The sequence below is a fragment of the Stylophora pistillata genome, chromosome 4 (assembly GCF_964205215.1).
Source record: "Stylophora pistillata chromosome 4, jaStyPist1.2, whole genome shotgun sequence".
In the NCBI taxonomy this organism is placed as follows: domain Eukaryota; kingdom Metazoa; phylum Cnidaria; class Anthozoa; order Scleractinia; family Pocilloporidae; genus Stylophora; species Stylophora pistillata.
In genome coordinates this window covers 26,883,073-26,893,251 of record NC_142522.1, presented here as the reverse complement: position 1 = coordinate 26,893,251, position 10,179 = coordinate 26,883,073, and the positions used below count along the sequence as shown (strand labels likewise).

Sequence of the window (10,179 nt, the reverse complement as noted above, 5' to 3'; positions counted from 1 at the left end):
CACTGTACGGGGGACTTTACCAGACTGCCAGTGGCAGTTTACAATCAACAAAGACGAATTTTAACAGATGCCCCCTTCCCCCAATTCCCGGTAAACAGATCAGACCACATCACAGTAATCTCGTGATGTGGGTTCTTTAACGTCCCCTGCCTAATCAAATTATCTAATTAATAGGTGCAGGAGACGGGACCTACGGTTTATTCGTCCTTATCCGACTAGAATCCTTGACACTCAGTTACGTTTCACTGAAGAACTCCGACTAGAATCCTTGACACTAAGTTACGCTTCACTGAAGAACTACCTCACAAAGACCGTTTATTGGTGCAGAGATGTTACCTTCAGATGGGTCCAGATACGAGGAGACTTTTAAATAATCATTTCTTCGATGAGAGCTAGGCCAAAAGTGACGAGGATCCTTATAGATAAAGGAGTGCTCCATAATAGATGTAACAATACGCGGATTACAAAAAGGCACTGGTAGGTCAAGGCAATTCTTTTTAAGACACATGATGCATGACCTATAGTTACCTGAAACACCTTCGTATTTACGATTTAGAGAGGGACTGTGTATACCTACCAAGTCACACTGAAGATCAGTCGAGCCGTCAATATCACAGTCACAAGGCGTACAACCAGAAGAGGTGTAATTGAAAGCGTTCTGTTCACATCTGTCACACATCTTTCCCGTAACATAAGGATGGCAGGAACACGAACCAGTCATGTTGTTACATTTGCTATTCACTGCACCAACAGTTGAACAATTGCACGCTGAAAATTGACTCAAAATATGAGTGAAGGATACCTTTTTTTTTTTTCAATTTTTTGCTCAATGCTCTGGCTGGTATATAAACCTCGAGCCACCTTTGTAAGCAGTCCTATGAAAAAATAAAAACAGGCTAGACTAGTTCATGCTTGTTTTTCTACTTATGGTCCTAGTGGGCCACGCCTTATCCTCTCAGTATTAATTCTAAATGGCTCTCTATTTTGATTAGTTAAGTTTTATTCCCAAAAGCCTTTGTAAACTTTGTGGAGTTTGTTTGATCGCTCAACTTTGCTTCATTGTAGATTATAATCCGTTGAGGAAAGATGGATCAGTGTTTCTCGATAAATATAAAAAGTTTTCTTTTGGATTTTTTTTTTTTTTTTTTTTAATAAAACGAATTTGTCTGCCTTACCTTGACAACCGTGACCAGAAGTAAAGTTAAAATAGTTCGGTTTACACTGATCACATGTACGACCAATCACATTAGGTTTGCATGAACACTGTCCTCCATTTCTATTGCATTGATCGGGGTTGTTTGACCCCACAGAGCTACAGTTACATACTGAAAGAAAAGTTAGTAACTGGTTGTACGTTACATAATCATTTACCCAAGAAACTATCTCGTTCTTACTTGGTCAGCGACAACTACCAAATTAGCTTTCAGAGAGCTTTACGGGATATCCCTTTACATTCTTTGCGTGAGCTATACGGGATGTCTCTTTACATTATTTGCGTGAGCTATACGGGATTTCCCTTTTACATTCTTTGCGTGAGCTATACGGGATGTCTCTTTACATTCTTTGCGTGAGCTATACGGGATTTCCATTTTACATTCTTTGCGTGAGCTATACGGGATTTCCCTTTTACATTCTTTGCGTGAGCTATACGGGATTTCCCTTTTACATTCTTTGCGTGAGCTATACGGGATTTCCCTTTTACATTCTTTGCGTGAGCTATACGGGATGTCTCTTTACATTCTTTGCGTGAGCTATACGGGATTTCCCTTTTACATTCTTTGCGTGAGCTATACGGGATTTCCCTTTTACATTCTTTGCGTGAGCTATACGGGATGTCTCTTTACATTCTTTGCGTGAGCTATACGGGATGTCTCTTTACATTCTTTGCGTGAGCTATACGGGATTTCCCTTTTACATTATTTGCGTGAGCTATACGGGATTTCCCTTTTACATTCTTTGCGTGAGCTATACGGGATGTCTCTTTACATTCTTTGCGTGAGCTATACGGGATTTCCCTTTTACATTCTTTGCGTGAGCTATACGGGATTTCCCTTTTACATTCTTTGCGTGAGCTTTACGGGATTTCCCTTTTACATTCTTTGCGTGAGCTATACGGGATTTCCCTTTTACATTCTTTGCGTGAGCTATACGGGATGTCTCTTTACATTCTTTGCGTGAGCTATACGGGATTTCCCTTTTACATTCTTTGCGTGAGCTATACGGGATTTCCCTTTTACATTCTTTGCGTGAGCTATACGGGATTTCCCTTTTACATTCTTTGCGTGAGCTATACGGGATGTCTCTTTACATTCTTTGCGTGAGCTATACGGGATGTCTCTTTACATTCTTTGCGTGAGCTATACGGGATGTCTCTTTACATTCTTTGCGTGAGCTATACGGGATTTCCCTTTTACATTCTTTGCGTGAGCTTTACGGGATTTCCCTTTTACATTCTTTGCGTGAGCTATACGGGATTTCCCTTTTACATTCTTTGCGTGAGCTATACGGGATTTCCCTTTTACATTCTTTGCGTGAGCTATACGGGATTTCCCTTTTACATTCTTTGCGTGAGCTATACGGGATTTCCCTTTTACATTCTTTGCGTGAGCTATACGGGATAACCCTTTACATTCTTTGTGTGAACTATACGGGATTTCCCTTTTACATTCTTTGCGTGAGCTATACGGGATTTCCCTTTTACATTCTTTGCGTGAGCTATACGGGATTTCCCTTTTACATTATTTGCGTGAGCTATACGGGATTTCCCTTTTACATTCTTTGCGTGAGCTATACGGGATTTCCCTTTTACATTCTTTGCGTGAGCTATACGGGATTTCCCTTTTACATTCTTTGCGTGAGCTATACGGGATGTCTCTTTACATTCTTTGCGTGAGCTATACGGGATTTCCCTTTTACATTCTTTGCGTGAGCTATACGGGATTTCCCTTTTACATTCTTTGCGTGAGCTATATGGGATTTCCATTTTACATTCTTTGCGTGAGCTATACGGGATGTCTCTTTACATTCTTTGCGTGAGCTATACGGGATTTCCCTTTTACATTCTTTGCGTGAGCTATACGGGATTTCCCTTTTACATTCTTTGCGTGAGCTATACGGGATTTCCCTTTTACATTCTTTGCGTGAGTTATACGGGATTTCCCTTTTACATTCTTTGCGTGAGCTATACGGGATTTCCCTTTTACATTCTTTGCGTGAGCTATACGGGATGTCTCTTTACATTCTTTGCGTGAGCTATACGGGATTTCCCTTTTACATTCTTTGCGTGAGCTATACGGGATTTCCCTTTTACATTCTTTGCGTGAGCTATACGGGATGTCTCTTTACATTCTTTGCGTGAGCTATACGGGATTTCCCTTTTACATTCTTTGCGTGAGCTATACGGGATGTCTCTTTACATTCTTTGCGTGAGCTATACGGGATACCCCTTTACATTCTTTGCGTGAGCTATACGGGATACCCCTTTACATTCTTTTCGTGAGCTATACGGGATTTCCCTTTTACATTCTTTGCGTGAGCTATACGGGATGTCTCTTTACATTCTTTGCGTGAGCTATACGGGATGTCTCTTTACATTCTTTGCGTGAGCTATACGGGATGTCTCTTTACATTCTTTGCGTGAGCTATACGGGATTTCCCTTTTACATTATTTGCGTGAGCTATACGGGATTTCCCTTTTACATTATTTGCGTGAGCTTTACAGGATAGCCCTTTACATTCTTTGCGTGAGCTATACGGGATTTCCCTTTTACATTCTTTGCGTGAGCTATACGGGATGTCTCTTTACATTCTTTGCGTGAGCTATACGGGATTTCCCTTTTACATTATTTGCGTGAGCTATACGGGATTTCCCTTTTACATTATTTGCGTGAGCTTTACGGGATAGCCCTTTACATTCTTTGCGTGAGCTATACGGGATTTCTCTTTTACATTATTTGCGTGAGCTATACGGGATTTCCCTTTTACATTCTTTGCGTGAGCTATACGGGATGTCTCTTTACATTCTTTGCGTGAGCTATACGGGATTTCCCTTTTACATTCTTTGCGTGAGCTATACGGGATGTCTCTTTACATTATTTGCGTGAGCTATACGGGATTTCCCTTTTACATTCTTTGCGTGAGCTATACGGGATGTCTCTTTACATTATTTGCGTGAGCTATACGGGATTTCCCTTTTACATTCTTTGCGTGAGCTTTACGGGATGTCTCTTTACATTATTTGCGTGAGCTATACGGGATACCCCTTTACATTCTTTGCGTGAGCTTTACGGGATGTCTCTTTACATTCTTTGCGTGAGCTATACGGGATACCCCTTTACATTCTTTGCGTGAGCTTTACGGGATGTCTCTTTACATTCTTTGCGTGAGCTATACGGGATACCCCTTTACATTCTTTGCGTGAGCTTTACGGGATGTCTCTTTACATTCTTTGCGTGAGCTATACGGGATGTCTCTTTACATTCTTTGCGTGAGCTATACGGGATACCCCTTTACATTCTTTGCGTGAGCTTTACGGGATGTCTCTTTACATTATTTGCGTGAGCTATACGGGATGTCTCTTTACATTCTTTGCGTGAGCTATACGGGATACCCCTTTACATTATTTGCGTGAGCTTTACGGGATGTCTCTTTACATTCTTTGCGTGAGCTATACGGGATACCCCTTTACATTCTTTGCGTGAGCTTTACGGGATGTCTCTTTACATTCTTTGCGTGAGCTATACGGGATGTCTCTTTACATTCTTTGCGTGAGCTATACGGGATACCCCTTTACATTCTTTGCGTGAGCTTTACGGGATGTCTCTTTACATTATTTGCGTGAGCTATACGGGATGTCTCTTTACATTCTTTGCGTGAGCTATACGGGATACCCCTTTACATTCTTTGCGTGAGCTTTACGGGATGTCTCTTTACATTCTTTGCGTGAGCTATACGGGATTTCCCTTTTACATTCTTTGCGTGAGCTATACGGGATGTCTCTTTACATTCTTTGCGTGAGCTATACGGGATTTCCCTTTTACATTCTTTGCGTGAGCTATACGGGATGTCTTTTTACATTCTTTGCGTGAGCTATACGGGATTTCCCTTTTACATTCTTTGCGTGAGCTATACGGGATGTCTCTTTACATTCTTTGCGTGAGCTATACGGGATTTCCCTTTTACATTCTTTGCGTGAGCTATACGGGATTTCCCTTTTACATTCTTTGCGTGAGCTATACGGGATTTCCCTTTTACATTCTTTGCGTGAGCTATACGGGATTTCCCTTTTACATTCTTTGCGTGAGCTATACGGGATGTCTCTTTACATTCTTTGCGTGAGCTATACGGGATTTCCCTTTTACATTCTTTGCGTGAGCTATACGGGATTTCCCTTTTACATTCTTTGCGTGAGCTATACGGGATTTCCCTTTTACATTCTTTGCGTGAGCTATACGGGATGTCTCTTTACATTCTTTGCGTGAGCTATACGGGATGTCTCTTTACATTCTTTGCGTGAGCTATACGGGATGTCTCTTTACATTCTTTGCGTGAGCTATACGGGATTTCCCTTTTACATTCTTTGCGTGAGCTTTACGGGATTTCCCTTTTACATTCTTTGCGTGAGCTATACGGGATTTCCCTTTTACATTCTTTGCGTGAGCTATACGGGATTTCCCTTTAACATTCTTTGCGTGAGCTATACGGGATTTCCCTTTTACATTCTTTGCGTGAGCTATACGGGATTTCCCTTTTACATTCTTTGCGTGAGCTATACGGGATAACCCTTTACATTCTTTGTGTGAACTATAAGGGATTTCCCTTTTACATTCTTTGCGTGAGCTATACGGGATTTCCCTTTTACATTCTTTGCGTGAGCTATACGGGATTTCCCTTTTACATTATTTGCGTGAGCTATACGGGATTTCCCTTTTACATTCTTTGCGTGAGCTATACGGGATTTCCCTTTTACATTATTTGCGTGAGCTATACGGGATTTCCCTTTTACATTCTTTGCGTGAGCTATACGGGATTTCCCTTTTACATTCTTTGCGTGAGCTATACGGGATACCCCTTTACATTCTTTGCGTGAGCTATACGGGATGTCTCTTTACATTCTTTGCGTGAGCTATACGGGATGTCTCTTTACATTCTTTGCGTGAGCTATACGGGATGTCTCTTTACATTCTTTGCGTGAGCTATACGGGATTTCCCTTTTACATTCTTTGCGTGAGCTATACGGGATTTCCCTTTTACATTCTTTGCGTGAGCTATACGGGATGTCTCTTTACATTCTTTGCGTGAGCTATACGGGATTTCCCTTTTACATTCTTTGCGTGAGCTATACGGGATGTCTCTTTACATTCTTTGCGTGAGCTATACGGGATTTCCCTTTTACATTCTTTGCGTGAGCTATACGGGATGTCTCTTTACATTCTTTGCGTGAGCTATACGAGATACCCCTTTACATTCTTTGCGTGAGCTATACGGGATTTCCCTTTTACATTCTTTGCGTGAGCTATACGGGATTTCCCTTTTACATTCTTTGCGTGAGCTATACGGGATTTCCCTTTTACATTATTTGCGTGAGCTTTACGGGATAGCCCTTTACATTCTTTGCGTGAGCTATACGGGATTTCCCTTTTACATTATTTGCGTGAGCTATACGGGATTTCCCTTTTACATTCTTTGCGTGAGCTATACGGGATGTCTCTTTACATTCTTTGCGTGAGCTATACGGGATGTCTCTTTACATTATTTGCGTGAGCTATACGGGATTTCCCTTTTACATTCTTTGCGTGAGCTATACGGGATGTCTCTTTACATTCTTTGCGTGAGCTATACGGGATGTCTCTTTACATTCTTTGCGTGAGCTATACGGGATTTCCCCTTTACATTCTTTGCGTGAGCTATACGGGATGTCTCTTTACATTCTTTGCGTGAGCTATACGGGATTTCCCCTTTACATTCTTTGCGTGAGCTATACGGGATGTCTCTTTACATTCTTTGCGTGAGCTATACGGGATTTCCCTTTTACATTCTTTGCGTGAGCTATACGGGATGTCTCTTTACATTCTTTGCGTGAGCTATACGGGATTTCCCTTTTACATTCTTTGCGTGAGCTATACGGGATGTCTCTTTACATTCTTTGCGTGAGCTTTACGGGATTTCCCTTTTACATTCTTTGCGTGAGCTATACGGGATGTCTCTTTACATTCTTTGCGTGAGCTATACGGGATTTCCCTTTTACATTCTTTGCGTGAGCTATACGGGATGTGTCTTTACATTATTTGCGTGAGCTATACGGGATTTCCCTTTTACATTCTTTGCGTGAGCTATACGGGATGTCTCTTTACATTCTTTGCGTGAGCTATACGGGATGTCTCTTTACATTCTTTGCGTGAGCTATACGGGATGTCTCTTTACATTATTTGCGTGAGCTATACGGGATACCCCTTTACATTCTTTGCGTGAGCTATACGGGATGTCTCTTTACATTCTTTGCGTGAGCTATACGGGATTTCCCCTTTACATTCTTTGCGTGAGCTATACGGGATGTCTCTTTACATTCTTTGCGTGAGCTATACGGGATTTCCCTTTTACATTCTTTGCGTGAGCTATACGGGATGTCTCTTTACATTCTTTGCGTGAGCTATACGGGATTTCCCTTTTACATTCTTTGCGTGAGCTATACGGGATTTCCCTTTTACATTCTTTGCGTGAGCTATACGGGATTTCCCTTTTACATTCTTTGCGTGAGCTTTACGGGATGTCTCTTTACATTCTTTGCGTGAGCTATACGGGATGTCTCTTTACATTCTTTGCGTGAGCTATACGGGATACCCCTTTACATTCTTTGCGTGAGCTTTACGGGATGTCTCTTTACATTATTTGCGTGAGCTATACGGGATGTCTCTTTACATTCTTTGCGTGAGCTATACGGGATACCCCTTTACATTCTTTGCGTGAGCTATACGGGATGTCTCTTTACATTCTTTGCGTGAGCTATACGGGATTTCCCTTTTACATTCTTTGCGTGAGCTATACGGGATGTCTCTTTACATTCTTTGCGTGAGCTATACGGGATTTCCCTTTTACATTCTTTGCGTGAGCTATACGGGATGTCTCTTTACATTCTTTGCGTGAGCTATACGGGATTTCCCTTTTACATTCTTTGCGTGAGCTATGCGGGATTTCCCTTTTACATTCTTTGCGTGAGCTATACGGGATGTCTCTTTACATTCTTTGCGTGAGCTATACGGGATTTCCCTTTTACATTCTTTGCGTGAGCTATACGGGATGTCTCTTTACATTATTTGCGTGAGCTATACGGGATACCCCTTTTACATTCTTTGCGTGAGCTTTACGGGATGTCTCTTTACATTCTTTGCGTGAGCTATACGGGATACCCCTTTACATTCTTTGCGTGAGCTATACGGGATGTCTCTTTTCATTCTTTGCGTGAGCTATACGGGATTTCCCTTTTACATTCTTTGCGTGAGCTATACGGGATGTCTCTTTACATTTTTTGCGTGAGCTATACGGGATTTCCCTTTTACATTCTTTGCGTGAGCTATACGGGATGTCTCTTTACATTCTTTGCGTGAGCTATACGGGATTACCCTTTTACATTCTTTGCGTGAGCTATACGGGATTTCCCTTTTACATTCTTTGCGTGAGCTATACGGGATTTCCCTTTTACATTCTTTGCGTGAGCTATACGGGATTTCCCCTTTACATTCTTTGCGTGAGCTATACGGGATTTCCCTTTTACATTCTTTGCGTGAGCTATACGGGATGTATCTTTACATTCTTTGCGTGAGCTATACGGGATTTCCCTTTTACATTCTTTGCGTGAGCTATACGGAATTTCCCTTTTACATTCTTTGCGTGAGCTATACGGGATGTCTCTTTACATTATTTGCGTGAGCTATACGGGATTTCCCTTTTACATTCTTTGCGTGAGCTATACGGGATTTCCCTTTTACATTCTTTGCGTGAGCTATACGGGATGTCTCTTTACATTCTTTGCGTGAGCTATACGGGATGTCTCTTTACATTCTTTGCGTGAGCTATACGGGATGTCTCTTTACATTCTTTGCGTGAGCTATATGGGATTTCCATTTTACATTCTTTGCGTGAGCTATACGGGATGTCTCTTTACATTATTTGCGTGAGCTATACGGGATTTCCCTTTTACATTCTTTGCGTGAGCTATACGGGATGTCTCTTTACATTCTTTGCGTGAGCTATACGGGATTTCCCTTTTACATTCTTTGCGTGAGCTATACGGGATTTCCCTTTTACATTCTTTGCGTGAGCTATACGGGATTTCCCTTTTACATTCTTTGCGTGAGTTATACGGGATTTCCCTTTTACATTCTTTGCGTGAGCTATACGGGATTTCCCTTTTACATTCTTTGCGTGAGCTATACGGGATGTCTCTTTACATTCTTTGCGTGAGCTATACGGGATTTCCCTTTTACATTCTTTGCGTGAGCTATACGGGATTTCCCTTTTACATTCTTTGCGTGAGCTATACGGGATGTCTCTTTACATTCTTTGCGTGAGCTATACGGGATTTCCCTTTTACATTCTTTGCGTGAGCTATACGGGATGTCTCTTTACATTCTTTGCGTGAGCTATACGGGATACCCCTTTACATTCTTTGCGTGAGCTATACGGGATACCCCTTTACATTCTTTTCGTGAGCTATACGGGATTTCCCTTTTACATTCTTTGCGTGAGCTATACGGGATGTCTCTTTACATTCTTTGCGTGAGCTATACGGGATGTCTCTTTACATTCTTTGCGTGAGCTATACGGGATGTCTCTTTACATTCTTTGCGTGAGCTATACGGGATTTCCCTTTTACATTATTTGCGTGAGCTATACGGGATTTCCCTTTTACATTATTTGCGTGAGCTTTACAGGATAGCCCTTTACATTCTTTGCGTGAGCTATACGGGATTTCCCTTTTACATTCTTTGCGTGAGCTATACGGGATGTCTCTTTACATTCTTTGCGTGAGCTATACGGGATTTCCCTTTTACATTATTTGCGTGAGCTATACGGGATTTCCCTTTTACATTATTTGCGTGAGCTTTACGGGATAGCCCTTTACATTCTTTGCGTGAGCTATACGGGATTTCTCTTTTACATTATTTGCGTGAGCTATACGGG

At 41.6% G+C, this 10,179-nt stretch overlaps 1 protein-coding gene across 1 annotated transcript in view; it reads right to left on the bottom strand.

The window, feature by feature from the left end:
* LOC148733104 (uncharacterized) overlaps positions 1 to 1,471 on the bottom strand; it is a 4,545-nt gene extending 3,074 nt beyond the window's left edge. Inside the window, exons 1-2 of the mRNA XM_088758386.1 lie at positions 1,176 to 1,471; positions 578 to 768 (exon numbers count right to left, since the gene is read on the bottom strand). Coding sequence (XP_088614512.1) covers positions 578 to 721 — 144 coding nt within the window. The 5' untranslated portion in view covers positions 722 to 768; positions 1,176 to 1,471. The remainder of the gene's footprint in view (positions 1 to 577; positions 769 to 1,175) is intronic.
* Between the last annotated feature and the right edge of the window lie 8,708 nt (positions 1,472 to 10,179).